This window comes from Alternaria ethzedia (genome assembly GCF_023757985.1).
Source record: "Alternaria ethzedia strain BMP 0044 chromosome Unknown scaffold_19, whole genome shotgun sequence".
Taxonomy (NCBI): domain Eukaryota; kingdom Fungi; phylum Ascomycota; class Dothideomycetes; order Pleosporales; family Pleosporaceae; genus Alternaria; species Alternaria ethzedia.
The window spans coordinates 326,344-342,172 of NW_026056212.1; the positions used below are offsets into that span (position 1 = coordinate 326,344).

The window sequence follows — 15,829 nt, forward strand, 5'->3', positions numbered from 1 at the left end:
TGACCGAAAGTATGGTTCTGTTCTATTTTCGTGTGTGACGGTACTTGGGTATCTGTTTGACGTTTGCGGCACAGTGCAGAAAGCTGCATGTTCAGAAGACGTGTCTGGACGCCACAGGCAGAAAAATCATGCTGTACTACACCAGGCGCATACTACATGTATGCGAATGCACTGTACGACCCCGCATTGAATGCGCGTAATCTCTCAAAATATGTATAGCAGAATGCCTCCAACATGTACCTACCTAGGTCGCTAGGCACTTCAGAGGTATTCGGAAAGTGCGAAGATGGGTGATCCATCAGAGTCATGTTCCTTCGAGGAGTAAGTACGTAATACCAGTCACTTAACGTGGTGACTGACAGTGTATAGTCTCATCCAATCGAAGCTGTTCACCTTCTACATCGGCAAAGAGAAGAAAGCATTCGTTGTGCACTCTAAAGCGGTCGCCGCGACCTCATGGCATTTTCACGCACTCGTGAACAATGGCATGGTACAGTCGCAAGAAAGGTCCGTAGAGTATCCGGACATGGAGCCGGATGACTTTGCTCGATTTATCGAGTACTCATATCGTTAGTAATTATCTATGTACGAATTGCGTGTGAGACAAACACTGACTTCGTACACGCATCTTTAGGTTACGATTACACTGCACCGCCTTGGACCTTGGATGAGGGCGCAGTGAAGAAAGACGATTTCGATGGGGCTGCCTACGATGATGAGGTCCCACCGGCAGATGACTGGGAAGTTTCACCAGACGAAAAACCGGAAGTAGTTCTATGCGGTGAGGAAGTCTCGGATCCAGACTTCAACCAAGCAACCCGTAGATTGCGCCAACGCTTCCGCCAGCGCGAATACCTCATGTCACAAGAGCCCAAGACCATAATGCTTGAACGCTTCCTGCCCCCAGAGATCTCCGCGCCAGAACAAGATTTCACGCCTATCTTCTTAGCGCACGCACGTCTCTATACCTTCGCCTGCATGCGTCTCATCGACCCTCTCAAACGCCTGGCTCTACACAAGCTCCACCAAACCCTCCTCAAGTTCAAGCTCTACGATCGACGAGTTGGTGATGTGGTTGAATTGGCCAGATACGCATATGATAACGGCGAGGACAGAAAGCCTGATGGATCCATCGAAGATCTCAGAAAGCTGGTAGTGGAGTACATAGCCTGTGAAGTGTCGACCATCGGGAAGCATGAAGCGTTTGCACCTCTGTTGCAAGAGGGCGGAGAGTTTGTGGTGGATTTCTGGCGTATCATCGCTAAGGAGAATCTGTCTTTGTAGAGGATGTCTAGAGTCCAGTGTAGACTATCAATTCTTTTGTCTCGAAACGCGAAACCTTCTCGTGGGTGTCTTGTCTTTCATGCTACGGAAGCCTTGTCGGTGACAATCCATTTATTTCAGTTCTTGAACGCTTATTCTCAAAGTCATCGATCTAGCGTTGCCCAGTTGTGTTGCGGCGGGGGGCAGATTGGCCGTTGCTGTACATCGTCCAAGCAGATGGCCTGAGCCCGGAAGATGCGAGTGCCTGCCTGGATTTCGTCCCATACTCGCACCCCCTTCGACGCCTCAGTATGTGCAGCCTCAAACACTAGCGACGGCTCTGTGTGTTTGCATAATCGTCCTTTCCATACAGTCGCTCAGGGTGCTGTCATGACAAACGCCGTCATAGCTTTCACCGCATTACCATCATGCGCGCGCAACAGCTCCATAGCTTTTGGCTTCGTAAGTTCAAGTTCGGAGACCTGTTCGTCCAACTGTCAGTCTATGCCCAATGATTCCAGTATGTCTGCGCATCCATTCCAAGGTGAACGTACCAGCAGGTTAACATCGGCTGCCTCGATCTTGACATTCTTCTTCTCGCCTTCCTTCTTGTCCTTTACATTCAGTCCCTTCATCGCCTTGTCTAGTGCCTTGCCATCGACTTCTTTCTTCGGCCCATTCTCGCCTTCTTGGGGCGCATCGAGGGTGGAGAGGGCGGCGGCGGCTTTGCGGTCATCGGCTGTGCCTGTGGGTGCGTGCGGTTCGGCGGCGCCTTCTTGGACGGTGGAGGGCTGGGGCTCGGCCATTGTGGATGACGCGAGTAGAGTGATACAGTTTTGAAGGCTGACAGAGCGCAGAGGGGATATAGAGGGCGTGTACAAACGGTGGAAGATGCGGAGAGATGAGGGTTGTGGGGTAGCTAAGGATTATGGAAATGTGGCCAATGGGATAAGAGAGTGGCCGCCATTGGTTGACTTTCTGGAGTTATGCACGCTTTTAATTCCTACATTCTGGCATAAAACCTCGCATCGGCAGGAACATAGACCTTACACTCGAATACCAACACAGAAGCGGCGACATGATCGTTGCACATCTATTAGCATATTTAGGGTAAGTTTGCTGTGTTACGTCATGAAGTATTGCGCACGCAGTCCGCTTTTCGTTGCAGATTTTGTACCTTGAGTCATGTGTTTGCGTCCTTTGCTCACGTCTCCTTGCAGGCGAACCCTTGCCGAACTGCCATATTAACAAGTGACTCAAAGGTGATCTTCCGTGTCGCAACTAGACAGTCTCAAACTAGCACAAGAAGCGTACTTAGGTACATCAACTGAAAAAGAACACACTATGGACAACGAAGGGCACGCAAAATTAACCGACTACGTTTCCCAGTTCATGGCAGCAACCAGTGGCCAAACACAATCACAACCAACCTTGTCGACGATGAGCGCAAACTCAACACAACTGCCGGAAAGGCCCAAGCAAGAAGCTGAGACAGATGTCGGCTCTCAAGAATGGTCGCCAGCTTGTAAGAGGGATCATGGTTATTCAAGCTGCTGTACTAACGATTACAGCCTGGAGGTCAAAGCCCATCAAGCAAGTCGTCACATATGAAGATCAAGCAGCAGTATCCTCTGCGCTGACCAAGCTTTCGAGTCTGCCGCCAATCGTTACACCAACAGAGATCGCGCGACTCAAGGCCAGTCTCCGCGATGCTGCACTTGGAAAGTCCTTCCTGTTGCAAGGAGGCGACTGCGCCGAACTGTTCTCTTACTGCGCGGACAACCCAATCGATGCAAAGATCAAGCTTCTGCTGCAAATGAGTTTGGTACTGATTTGGGGTTCAAACAAGCCGGTCATTCGCATTGGCCGTATAGCCGGACAGTATGCTAAGCCCAGATCGAGCCCGACGGAGATGCTGAACGGCAAGGAAGTCCCTAGCTTCCGTGGCGATATCCTCAATGGATACGATCCTGACGCTCGAAGAGTTGACCCTGAGAGGCTGGTCAGCGCCTACTTCCATTCCGCGACGACACTGAACTATATCCGTGGACAGCTAGCTAGTGGTATTGCTGATCTGCACAACCCTCTGGACTGGGAACTGGGTCACGTTCGGGATGAGGAACTACAAACCAAGTACTCGAAAATCGTCCACAGCATCTCCGACTCGTTGCGCTTCATGAAGACTATCGGTGCGGACACGTCAGGTCAGCTGCAGACAGTAGACCTGTTCACCAGCCACGAAGGTCTCGTTTTGGAGTACGAGCAGAGCTTGACAAGGAGACTCAAGCACCCTTCAGGCTACAAGCCTTCTCAGGCCTCAAATGACGGTAAGGGCTGGTACAATACCTCTGCTCACTTCATCTGGATCGGAGACCGAACTCGTCAAATCGACGGAGGCCACGTTGAGTACTTCCGCGGTATTGAAAACCCTATTGGTATCAAGGTCGGTCCTTCCATGAAGAACGACGAGCTGGTAGAGCTACTCGACATTGTCAATCCGAACAAGGAGATTGGCAAGATTACATTGATCACGCGATATGGTGCGGACAAGGTTGAGTCGATGCTTGGAGCGCACATCGAAGCTGTCAAGAGCAGTGGACACGTCGTAGTATGGCAGTGCGATCCCATGCACGGGTAAGTCGTCTTGGTACGCAATCTTTCATCCACTAACGTGTCGATAGCAACACGCGCAGCACGCCTACTGGCATCAAGACCCGCTCTTTCAACAGCATCTTCTCTGAGCTCTCATCAGCGCTCAAGATTCACAAGCAGCACGGATCCTTCCTCGGTGGCATGCACCTGGAACTCACCGGCGATGCAGTTACGGAATGCACTGGCGGAAGTGAAGGACTTGTGGACGAGGATCTAAGCCTGAACTATACCACATACTGCGATCCCAGGTTGAACGAGAAGCAGGCGTTGGAGTTGGCATTCCTGGTCGCAGGACACTACCGTGCCGACGAAAAGCTCCTATAGGCCAGAATAGTCCTTGGTAGATTTAGCATGTCACGATGTGTTCGAAAACAAAATTACGATTCGTTGCAGCCTTCGCAAGCATCGCCCAAAGTAGTAAACCCTTTTCATGACGCGGAAGATCTCCACTACATCATCAGAGTGGTCCAAGCTTCACAAAGTCCCATACGTCCATCTTATTTGCCCCCGTTATCACCACGCATCTCAACATTCTGCAACTACCCCACACTCGACGTATTCCCAACAGAGATAATGGGTTCTTCGGCTTCCAAAGGCGCAAAGGCGGCGGGCTCTGCTGCTCGTAAATACCCTACCAGAGCCCCTACAAATACTACAACACGGGCTCCCGCGCCTTCCGCACCCGCACAGGATCCTATAAAGGGACCGACTGTTCATCCCGAGGTGCAGGCTACTGGAGAGAAGACCGAGGGTATGTGTTCACACGCTTTCAGCACATGGGGACACGAAACTGATTTCTAGTTTAGCTGTTTTACAAGATGCCCGCGACCCTGCCTTTGCATCTCGCCTGAGCAGTCTGGGTGCTGTCCAACCGAACCCTCATTTCTCGCCTTCGTCTGCCTCGCAATTCGACCCTCGCCGCAATACCTCGCCGAATCTTCCCTCCGATACGATGATGCAATCGCCACCGCAGTCTGCGTTCCCCGACCCGCGCAATAACCCTGTACTCCGGGTACTGGAGGCAAGACAACGGATAGCAGACCAGGCGGAAGATGAGTTGCGAGACGTTGGTAGGAGAGGGTTCCAGGGAAGAACGTATGTGGATGCTGGTGTCATAACGTTGGCGATGATGAGACGAAGCAAGGGAGAGCCCGATGCGAGGATTGAAGACGCATTGGGAATCAAGAGGGGGAGACTGAGTGTGCTGGGCAAAGGCACGGTGGAAGCCGTAGCCTTGGGTTGAGCGGGCGATATGAAAGACGTCACGACACACGACATATCTGAGGAAGGCGAATTGAGCGGCACCGAATGGCCAGTCGAGATCGAATTCGACCTGCAAAAGAGCGTACATATGTACATACGAACCGAGAACGAAAGAAGACTGTCAACACCAAGCTCAACCCTCCCAACCGATGCAATGCGTTACCAAGTCGTTACCCAAACGCCAAACCAACACCGGAACAAATGCAGGAAACTAGCAATTTTGTGCGCCATCATGATTCGTCGTGGTCGGCGTTCTCGTGGATGAAGTTGTTCATCGCCATCAGCGCCTCTTTCAGACACTCTTGGTCAACCTCGAGGCCGTCGCGCAACATTTCGTCGTAGCCGATGCGGACGACACCGCCGGTGCCCATACGCGCCCGCTTCTGGTTCCATCTCCGAGCGACTTCCCATCGCTTACGGGTTTGTGTGAAGGGCGGGCATGAATCGGCAATCTCCCTGCTTTCGCGCAGGACCGTGAGGGCGTTGAGGACGTTGAGGAATATGCTACGCGCGACAGTCAGTCTCTACCTCGATACAACGCAAACAGTTTTCGCTCGATAACGTACCCTTGCGTAAGCTCTAGGTCGTGATCCCATCCATACGCCACGGTACTGAAGCTGTTCCCCTGTGCCACGATATCCAAGAATATGAAGAGCGACTCTTCCACACTTATGTCGGTAGTAATCGTTGATGCGACGTTTGCGAGGATCCAGTCCGAGAGTTCGAAGAAAGTCTTCTGGTCCATGTGCGCGAAGCCGACGAAGCGCTCCGGAACGGTGAACATGAGCGACATGGCACGTCGCGCACCCATGGCCTCTATACAATCCATTTGGCCGAGGAGATGTGAAGTGCGTCGAGAAAGACCGAGACGTGTGGTTGAAAGTGGATGTGGTGATGTGCCGGCAGCGTGCCCCGATGGTTGGTTTGGTGGGTGGGTGGTGATGGAAAGCGGAGTCGGGAAGACGTCAGGTGAGAAATGAGGAGTAAGGCTGAGAATGGATGATGAACAGATCCAGCTGCATGCAACACTGCGGATACCGGCAAGAAAGAATACCCAGTTCCAACAACACAAACCCCCTTGGTTACTGCAGTTAATTATTCCGCGGAACAATTCAGACAAAAAGTGACGAGCGAGTCTAGACACGCCTCAGGAGGACGGACAGACAAGCAAGGTGAGGTTTGGCACACGTTTGCTCCAAGCTTTTGTTACGCACCGCCAGCTGAAGGGCAAGTGAAGCGCGCCATCATTTGCGCGAGTTGGACAGTGGGGCCGTTGTCCGTGTTGCAGCACCTACCTGGGTCCTGCTGATGCGTGAAGCGTCGTCTGACATGTGAAAGTGGGTGCACGCTCCAGCCGCGTACAATGACATCAGCATCCAATCACACCGGGTGGATCCAGACCTCGTTGCGGCATGCGCGACGCCGGAGATGAACGTCTCCGTGGGCTTTTGTTCCGCCGTCTTGCTTCTTTCATTTTATACGTGGATAGTAGTATTGCATCCTCCTTGTATGTATGTACTGCTCCTCTCACGTAGCAGAGAAACGCGCGCCGGACTACACACCACGCACACCACAGCTTGAATCCGCGGCGTGGGCGCGAAGGTTGGCCGAGCGTGTGGCTAGTGCAGCAACGAGTGGGTGGAGCACCGGTTGCGGAGCAAAGAGGCTAAATGTAGCAGGTGCGTTCCCTTTCTGGTGCAAGCTTGGCCCGCGTCTGTGTCTCGGGTATTTTCGTGCTTCCCATGTTCGGGCTTCAGATCGCGCATCGGAGCTAAGGGGTGTGGGTAAAAAAGAAAGACGTTTTGTTGACGTACGTCGACGGAGATGTATGTGCGTAGCGCTGCCTATGGATGGGAAATCATGGGCTGGGCTATGTGTGAAGACGCGTCTTGCGATGTATCAGGTTCAAGACATTGCCCAGCCCTGAAGATGGATGGTGGAGCTCCCACGTGACGTTCATTTATGTCTTTACCCGCCTCTTCTTTGCACCGGGCTTAATCAGGTGCGACACCACACACATTTTCACACGGCATCTCCGCTGCATAGCAAGTCTTACAAAGATCCATCTCACCCATGCCATCCCGCCGTTTCCACGCGTTCCTGTTGCATCGCCGACATCTCACCCAGCCAGGCCTTCCCCGCCCCACTCTAAACCTTAAACGCATCGGCTGGCTACATACATACCTGTAGCACATCTCGTGCGTGGGTGCAGCGATCCGCACCGGAAGAGGCGCACGCACAGCATGGGGCGTTTGGTAAACCCGAGTATGCTGAATGCCAAATCAAATAGCATAGATAGGAGTTATTGCGCACAGTGCAATCGCAATCTCAACATTTGTGCAGGTCACATATGCATCTTAGAAATATTGATCAAAACCAACGGTTTTGCTTGTTCCCGCTGAGCTTACTTACCTATCACGCCTGTGCGTCAATCCCACGTCTGGATGACACCTCCAGTCTCCGCCGCTGCTTATTCCCCCTCTTCCCGCTACCTAAGCGTTCGATTCGATAGTCTCGGTCTCGAACGAATGTTCGTTTGCTTTTCCCCGCTGTTGCAGATCGCTGGGTGTGGTTACACTAGCCCTGGAGATGGGTAAGCATGCCGCCCGGTACTGGCTTGCAGTTTTGCGCGGGTCGCGTCCCGGAGATTGGTGCGGCCGTTGGGTGGGCTGGCAGCTCTTCTGGATTAGGGCAGCGGTTTGGTACGGGGTGGGTGAGGGAGTGGCTTTGGTGTTGCGGGGATGCACGGGTCTGCTGTGATTCTGGAGGTTTGTGTCGCAGCTGCTTGCGCAGTGGCAAGGGTGGCTAAGTAGGTTATGCAAGTTCCATCGCTGAGGGTGCCGACACGCCTTGCGCATTTGGGCTGGAAACTTCACAGGCACGTAAAATTCTTCTGTAGTAATGTTTTGCTTGGAGCAATATAGAATGGGGTATTAAACACAAAAATGGACACCAAACAGACATCCCACTCATCTTTTCACCAATGTACAATCCCAACTACTAGCACAGAGGTCTCACTCATCATCGCTGTTAGCAATAACGGGTCGTTTTCTCTTCCTGCCAGCACCTGGTCGTGCACCACCCATCTTCGACTTCTTCTGCTTGGCCGCCTGCTTAACCGCCTGCTTGACCGCAACCACCGGCGCCACATCCGACGCCCTCCTACGCGGTCGACCCGGCCCACGACGAGACCTCGTAGATCGACCGGGCGGTTCATCATCCTCAGAGGCCGGCTCAGCCACATCTTGCTCTTCGTCTTCTTGGGTATCTGGCAAGATGAATTCGTCGTCCTCCGCCTCCGTGTCCTGGACGTACAGACTAGTCTGAGTGCTCTGCGACTCAATGACGGGAGGGATTTCGGGGATTTCGGGGTCGCTTGCCTCTACATCCATACCCGTATCTGAACCTGTGGACTCGTTCCTATTGAGCCCTCCGCGCTTGGACTTTCGCACTGCTTTGCGTCCGGGTTTGCTCGTAGCTGCCTTTCGTGCTTGAAGTGTTCCAGAGCGCCTTCTTGTGGCTGGCTCCACGCCGCCCTCTTGCAGCATGGCCTCTTTCCGCTTCGCTGCTTTTGCCTCTCTGGCTTTTGCTGTGGCGGCAAGGATACGTGAGCGGTCCTCGATGGGCTGGCTCAGACTGGTGAGTGACTCCCTTTTCTTCGTCTTTTGCTTGGTCTGTTTGACCGCGACGATCTTGGCATTCGGCTGTTTGAATTGCTCTGTTTTCTCCTTGGGATAGTTGTAGTTGAAGAACAGTTCGGTGCCTGCCTTGATGTCTCTGGTGGCGAAGAGCGCGATGCGAAAGACTGTGTTGCACAGCAAGTTCTTGGGGCCGCAGTTCGTGTACTTGTCGTCGGCATTGTTGATGAAGCGTAGTTTGTTACCCATGTATGTCGCATCAACTTCCTGCTCTACATGTTGGTGTTAGCAATCTGATTCGCGTAAGAATGATAAAGAAACTCACTCGAGTTTAGACGAAACAGGTACATCGTCTTCTGGTAGTCGTATATCGTCACTCGGCGATCGCCTTCCTTAACCGAGATGGCCTCGCCAGTATATTCACCAATATACTCTCCACTCTTGATGTCCTCGCCCATATAGAGTCCAAAGCCATGCACTTCCGAATGACCGAGCAATGTTTTCCGAGGAACACCCCTCTGTATCGCAACATTGCAGCAATTACGTTGAACCAATTCATCGTTGTAACGATTCACCGGGTCAAGGACTTCAGATGCTCCGCAAGAGCCACAAAGGTCTGCATCGCACTCTCGGTTGAATTTGACGCAGAGACATGTCTGTGTAAGACACACGCGCTTCCCTGACGCTGTTGCACAACTACAACCAGGATAACGTCGATTGCAAGAGTGAGAGCACTTGCATGTTTTCTCACAGTTAATGCCTTCTCTGAAGCACCGGCATTTCGCGTTCTCGCAGCTGCCTTCGTGCTTGCATGGGAAAAAAGGCTTCCTCTTCTCCCAATGTTGCGTTGTATCCTGGTTCAGCCACCAAGTGCTATTAAACTTACCAGGTGGCGGTTTTGCACCTTTGGGAGTAATCATCTCCGTCTCTGAACAAGACTCGAAAGCGCTTGGGTTTGCAGGGAGCTTATAATTAATGACCTTCTCAATGTCGGAGTCGGAGTCGAAGTGTGCGGGCAAGGGATCGCCCGGTTCGTTCTCATCGTCGGTGTCGTCTCTGCTAAAGTTCGACACCCGGCGCGAAGTTTTGTTGTTGGAGCCTCGACGACTGGTATCATCAGTCGCCTGTGTAGCTCGTTCTTCGTCTTCCGAGTCCGTCTTCCAGGAATCCTCAGGTACTTGTCTGATCTCGCCATGAAGAAGGCAATCGTGTCTGTCAAGAAGGTTAGGATTTCGGCATCAAAATCCATGCATTGGTACTTACTGATGGCATACTCTGCACATGATCTTTTTGTACGTTGCATGCTTGGAAGACTGCTCATGTGCAGACTTCTTCCGTATGAGACTCTGTACAGCTTTGGACTGTTGAGCCAGGTACCAGATGCTGAATTCACATTCTTTGAATACCGCTGCAGAAGCTGTTGCCGCAAGTCTCAGAGCACTCGGGATCGGCTCTTCAAGCTGTGCGACGAACTCTTCCCACTTTTTGTTGTTCTGATCAAACAGAATAGCCTTCTTCGGCTCACCGTCTCTCTCAAACTCCTCAATGTGATATCGTGATCTTTCGAGGAGCTGTGCTTCAAACTGCTTGCTTCCATTCAAAGAGTCGTTGATTCGTACAAGGTCTTCATCCCGGGCCAGTAACCAAAACAGGATATCGTTCCACGTGATGCCTATCTCAGACAAGAATGCTTCGATGGCTTTATCGTAGAACCGGCACTGTTCCTTGCGGAAGTCTAGCGGCCCCTTCTCGTCATGCGTCATCTCGTACATATAAGGAAGCGTATCCAGCAGAACCTCGCGACCACGATAGTCTTCGTCCTGGAAATAGGGTGTTGCGAGTAATTTTGACTCATTGTCTTTAAGAACGTTGTTCCTCAGACTGACATACTCTTTGAAAGGAGGAATCTTTGGCGCATCACTCTTGTACTTTGTAGTGGGCACAGCTAAGCCTGACTTGACCACTGTGTCCTTGGGTTTGGCCTTGATGAATGTTTCCTGACTCATATCCACGAGGCGCTTGGCGTTGGCTCTGTCGAACGGCACTTGTATAGCACGCATGTTCTCAAAGGGGGAAGTCTTCTGAATGTACTTTTCGGGTAGGATTGGCTGTTGTGGACGCTTCTGCTTACGGGACTGGGCGCGTAGGTCTTGTTCTTGAAATGTTCTCTGATTCCGCATCTTCGTCTCCATCAGGTATGCATGTAATTCATGTCGTTCCGCCACATGACGTTTCAAACACGCTTCTACAGCTGAGCGTGTAGTGACGAGCACATCTGCTTGCAGTGGGGGCTTCTTGCTTGTTCTACCACCATCGTTCTCGACAGGCACCCGAAGGTGTTCGGGTTGGATGGTTGGATGAGTACTGACGACTGTTGCCGGAGCTGGTACATCTGGGATCATAATTTCGGGGACTGATAATGGCGCTTCAGAGGGCCGGGTCGGCTCTGCTGATGCTTCGACAGGACACAGGGCAGTAGGGGTGGCAGAACGGGACAGTAAAGGTGTCGAGCTAATGGCACGCCCTGGTGCAGGTTCGCCTGCCTCATCGTGAGGTGGCGGTGGCGGCGATTGTGTCGGCGTTGTGCTGCGTTCCACAGGACTGGCAGCCCTGACGGATTCCTCCTCCGTCTGCGCAGGCCCGCTATCAGCAATGATACTAGTATCTATCGTTGGAGTTTTGCTTTGGCTACGACGTGTTACCACAGGCGACCCGGACCTCGACTTACTCGAGCCCAGGTCGAGAGGCTTGAAGGATAAGTTTGTTACGTCCCGATGATCAGTCGCAGACTGACGCGGTGTTCTGACAGGCAGCTGTGAACCCGAGAACCCATCATCTCTTCGTCTTACTGACTTGATGGCTTTCTGTTTCTGCGGCAGTCTTTGTGTTGCTGAAAGGCTTGGCTCGGGCGACTTATTAGGCAAAGGGATAGTCATGCTGCCGCTGTCATCATCCGGTGTTGCGTCGTCCGACTCCGGAATTGTATCTCCGCGACTTGAAGAGGCTTGTTCAGGTGGAGTCTCGGAGACATTACTGGTTGGCTGAGCCGATGGATCCACGGCATGGTCCAAGTCGGGTGCGGTACGGTCGGTTGAGGCTCCGAGGGCCGACGTCGCACGGTACGTAGGCTGAGGGGAAAGATTCTCATGCCCCAGGATCGCTTGAGTGGTAACGCTCGGTTCTGTACTTGGTGTTGGTGCGGCTGACGGCGAGCGGTTCAGCGGCGTGACCTTGGAGACTCCCGCACTTGGTCCCGCTCCTTGTGTGACCGATGGTCGAGGCAGGTAGCGTGGTTGATAGACTGCGTTTGCTGAAGGTCCCCTTGAAAGCTCCGCACTTGGTTCTGTAGCTTGCACCACTGATGAGCTGGGCACAAAGTGTGAGTGATGAGTCGGCGTTGTCGAGGGCTCTGAAAGTCCCGTGAACGGCCCCGCTGTTCGTGCGACCGATGATAGAGGTGCATGATGTGAGGAATACGCCGGAGTTGCTAGAGATTCCATGGGGAGAGAGAATATCCGACTCGTTCTCTTAGGAGACTCAGCAGGCTTAGCTCGCTCAGGAAGCACAGCTTCGTGACGCGTAGTAGGCAAAGGAACAAAACCCTGTGGTCCCTGAATTGGGCGCTGATTTACTCTAGTACTTGCGCCTGATTGTGTTGCTTGTCCGGATACTGGCGGTTCGTCTTCATCGATGGAAAGATCAACAATCTCAACAGACTTCGTGGATGACGACGTCCGGTCTCGCGGTTTGTTTGTGAGATTGCTGTCCTTCGTACTACTATCTCCTCCAGACGTATCATTGCTCATGTTTTTCCCGTGTCTTTGTTTCGTTTGTCTCCGTGCGGCGACCTCCTTCCATGCAGCTGCAGCTTGCTGCGCGTCGGAGATCTCCTCAAGCCCATCTTGGTCAAGCGTTTGGCGATGGCGCCGTCGCACTGTAGGTGCAGGTACATAACTAGGCGGGTCGTCATCCAAAGTGAAGGGAGCGTCCAGAGACCCGTCAGGTTTCATTGTTGATAACGCTGATGCGGGCTTGCCAGCGCCAGTCGACAAATTTGCGCTCTTTCAATAAGGTCATGGGAGGCGGGTCCAGATAGAGATGGCAGAAACCGTGATCATCCGTGGTACATATAGAGTGGCGTTGAGTGAGTGAGATTGGGGATAGTGTTGTACCGACTGTGAGGCTTGATAGGCAAGTTGTGTCCGTCGCGCTAAATCTACGGCAACGCGTCGGCACGTGGCTTGTATTACCCCTGCATTTACCTAAGAGGCAATGGCGACTATTTAGCCCCACTCGACGCGACCTCACAGGTAGAATTGCCAACACAAAAGTCAGAGTCAAGGCTCAACGCTCTGCACAGTGGGAGGACAACGTGGGGTGTGCAACAGTAATTATAATGCATTAGTGAGGGGCTTCCCCTCCTGGCCTCAGCCCAGCTCGTCAACAAATGACAACATCGTCGGTACATGATCTATCACAAAACAACCCAATCTGCCCTTGGACATCCGACATTGAGCGGGCTCCCGACGCCCCTTCCAAGAAACCGATATACACACAACTAGCCTTGCGCAGTGCAACATGATTATGTCCAACCGAGTACGTAATAACTACAGCGGCGAGCGATTTAGAAACGCCATCCCTAATGAAAATGCCCGTTTACGAGTGTATGAATTGCCCTTTGAGCTTCGTACAGTCGCAGTCTACCATTGCCCCATCATCATGTCTTGACCCTAGCCAAGAAAGTTTTGCTGCTGTTGCTGTCCAGGCCGTGGAAAGACACTCGTTGTGGGTACCTGATCCAGACTCATCCCTCCCATCGTCCCTTGGCTACCTGTGTTCTGCCAACCCTGCCCCGTTTGCTGGTTGACAAAAGCGCTCTGCCGGAAGGGATTGGTACTGCCTGTGGCGTTCACTGTGAGGCCACCTTGTGGAGATGCGGCACTCTGCGGCGAGGGCTGCCGTGCAAATGGATTTGTGCCGGTTGGAGTCGGCTGTAAAGGCTGCTGCTGCATCGGAGCAAATGGTGATTCTTGGATGGGTGACATGGAGTAAGGTGGAGAATTGATGGGTGATTGTGACTGCGAGAAACCGGTACTTTGTTTTGCGAATGGGTTCGTGGATGACCGGTTGAGCGATCCTGTGCTGGTAGGGCTAGTGAGCATCTTGGGTTCGGCACTGGGCAGCATTGACTGTCGGAACGGGTTTGTTGACGTTTGTTGTGGTTGTAAGGGTTCGGCAATTGTAGGAATCTGCATTTGCTGCTGTTGTGAATAATCAGGCATACCATTCTGTGGTATTGAAGGCATGGTATTCTGTACGCCGAACGGTTGAGGCGAGTAGCCTCCAAAGCCTGCGCCTGTGAATTGTGACTGGAGCGGGGGTGCCTGCATCTGCGGCGCCTGTGGCTGCTGCATCTGGAATGGATTGGTGCTCTGGCCATTCTGCATAGCAAAGGGCTGTTGCTGCTGTTGAGGAAATCCCGTCTGTTGTGGAACCTGGAAGCCTGTTTGTTGGGGATACTGCTGCATCATGGGCTGCGTGGCCATGGTCTGTTGGTTGTCCTCGAGTGATGCAAAGAGGTCAATCAAGGGTGCGCTGGAGGAGGGTTTCGAGGCTGCTGCTGGCTGCTGACTGCTCGTATTGTTTGAGGGTGCATTCGCCGTGGAAGGCTTCGTATCCAAGGGTTTGCTAGCGCCATTGGTGGGCTTGCCCCCGTTCTTCTTCGCCTCCTTCTCGGCGATGTACTGTCGTCGGTTGATCTCGAAGTCCTTGTCGTTGAGATATTCTTCCAGGGATGCTGCCAGACTGGTAGGAGCATGCTTGATCTTGGGGATTTCCAGTCTTGTCGAGTGTTCGTGCGCTCTTGCAAGACTAAGGTATTGGACGACAGCTTCGGTCTGCTTGACGAATGTGCGGTATACTGCCAGCGCGCGCGTTGCGTCTGGCTTTGACAGCTCGAAATAGTGCTCTACTTTATCAATACCCTGTAAACCAAGAAGACATGTTGGACTCACCGAGTATGTTGATGGTGCCCTCGTTCATAACATGGAAGAGTACCAATAAATCCATCGTGAGCAATCGGAACGCTGTCATGGTAATCTCGTTTTCTGGTTCGTCGTCGAAGGGCTGGCACTTGAGCAGTGATCTGATCTGGTCCTGCACACTCTCGGCTTCACGAAGAAGGCCTTTTTCCACGGTCAGCCGCTTAAGCCGCCCCTCGCCGCCGCGCACGTAGTCGACCTTGGTGGCGCCATATTCGATCGCGCGTCGCAGCAGGTATTCGGAATAGGTCCGGATGTTGTGGCCCTGGGTCTGTACTATTGCACGCAATGTTAGCGCCTGGTGTATGCCCTCTGTTGCAGTCCAAATGACATCCGTCTCAAGATACAGGGCATTGGGCGACGCGGTTGCTGCCCAATTCGTGCCCGTGTTGTAGCCACATCACCCTGGCTGGGCGGCCCGGAAGTGAATCTCAAGACGTACCCTCTGTAAAATGGTTGATGGCCAGCTTTCTGTGTGGGTTCTGCGCCAGGTATTTGAGCGTGACCTCGGGCTCGCCCTCTCTTATCATGAGATGTACGATGATCAAGCTCTTGAATACGATGGTCCATGTCGAGTCGCGTAGTCGGTTCGTGAGGGCGCGGAAGATCTCAGCCACGCCTGCCTCGCCGGCATGCGTCGCGACGAGGATGTGCTCGACATACTTGGATTTGGGCGCGGCGAGCTGTATCGTGTGTTAGTCCAGCGTGATGGCGCATGGGGAGCAGCCGGAAGGAGCGAGGGCGCATAGCTACCTTGATCTTGGTGCCGCCCTTGACGCTCTTCTCGAAGGAGCTGGCCATGAGTTCACAGGTGGCTGCCCGGTTGGGCCGCGGGCTCGGTGGTGCCGTGTAGCCGTCGTGCTGGCGGTGGGTGCGGGTGTCGTGGCCGGGTGTCGCAATGGCTCGGGCGGTGCTAGGAGAGCATCACGGCGCGGCAGAAGGATAGGAGTCGTCGCGTTATCAATAGAGGAG

The 15,829-nt window shown here is 53.0% G+C and overlaps 7 protein-coding genes across 7 annotated transcripts; 3 read left to right on the top strand and 4 right to left on the bottom strand.

The window, feature by feature from the left end:
* Window positions 1–286: 286 nt before the first annotated feature.
* On the top strand, window positions 287–1,284 carry J4E87_007211 (uncharacterized protein; the record flags this gene model as incomplete). The annotated part of the gene is made up of 3 exons (XM_049378807.1): window positions 287–321; window positions 370–569; window positions 635–1,284. 3 exons carry the CDS (start codon window positions 287–289, stop codon window positions 1,282–1,284), a joined length of 885 nt encoding a protein of 294 aa, XP_049231469.1.
* Window positions 1,285–1,640: 356 nt separating this feature from the next.
* Window positions 1,641–2,069, bottom strand: J4E87_007212 (uncharacterized protein; the record flags this gene model as incomplete). The annotated part of the gene is made up of 2 exons (XM_049378808.1): window positions 1,641–1,745; window positions 1,818–2,069. The coding sequence occupies 2 exons, from the start codon at window positions 2,067–2,069 to the stop codon at window positions 1,641–1,643; spliced, it is 357 nt and encodes a 118-aa protein (XP_049231470.1).
* Window positions 2,070–2,607: 538 nt separating this feature from the next.
* On the top strand, window positions 2,608–4,239 carry ARO8 (Aromatic/aminoadipate aminotransferase 1; the record flags this gene model as incomplete). The annotated part of the gene is made up of 3 exons (XM_049378809.1): window positions 2,608–2,788; window positions 2,835–3,897; window positions 3,945–4,239. 3 exons carry the CDS (start codon window positions 2,608–2,610, stop codon window positions 4,237–4,239), a joined length of 1,539 nt encoding a protein of 512 aa, XP_049231471.1.
* A 249-nt stretch (window positions 4,240–4,488) lies between these two features.
* J4E87_007214 (uncharacterized protein) lies at window positions 4,489–5,158 on the top strand (the record flags this gene model as incomplete). Its single annotated transcript, XM_049378810.1, has 2 exons — window positions 4,489–4,666; window positions 4,722–5,158. The coding sequence occupies 2 exons, from the start codon at window positions 4,489–4,491 to the stop codon at window positions 5,156–5,158; spliced, it is 615 nt and encodes a 204-aa protein (XP_049231472.1).
* Window positions 5,159–5,408: 250 nt separating this feature from the next.
* Window positions 5,409–6,007, bottom strand: J4E87_007215 (uncharacterized protein; the record flags this gene model as incomplete). The annotated part of the gene is made up of 2 exons (XM_049378811.1): window positions 5,409–5,682; window positions 5,745–6,007. The coding sequence occupies 2 exons, from the start codon at window positions 6,005–6,007 to the stop codon at window positions 5,409–5,411; spliced, it is 537 nt and encodes a 178-aa protein (XP_049231473.1).
* A 2,185-nt stretch (window positions 6,008–8,192) lies between these two features.
* J4E87_007216 (uncharacterized protein) lies at window positions 8,193–11,880 on the bottom strand (the record flags this gene model as incomplete). Its single annotated transcript, XM_049378812.1, has 6 exons — window positions 8,193–9,088; window positions 9,142–9,501; window positions 9,703–10,028; window positions 10,080–11,481; window positions 11,545–11,849; window positions 11,876–11,880. The coding sequence occupies 6 exons, from the start codon at window positions 11,878–11,880 to the stop codon at window positions 8,193–8,195; spliced, it is 3,294 nt and encodes a 1,097-aa protein (XP_049231474.1).
* Window positions 11,881–13,546: 1,666 nt separating this feature from the next.
* J4E87_007217 (uncharacterized protein) lies at window positions 13,547–15,658 on the bottom strand (the record flags this gene model as incomplete). The annotated part of the gene is made up of 4 exons (XM_049378813.1): window positions 13,547–14,784; window positions 14,831–15,133; window positions 15,300–15,540; window positions 15,611–15,658. The coding sequence occupies 4 exons, from the start codon at window positions 15,656–15,658 to the stop codon at window positions 13,547–13,549; spliced, it is 1,830 nt and encodes a 609-aa protein (XP_049231475.1).
* Between the last annotated feature and the right edge of the window lie 171 nt (window positions 15,659–15,829).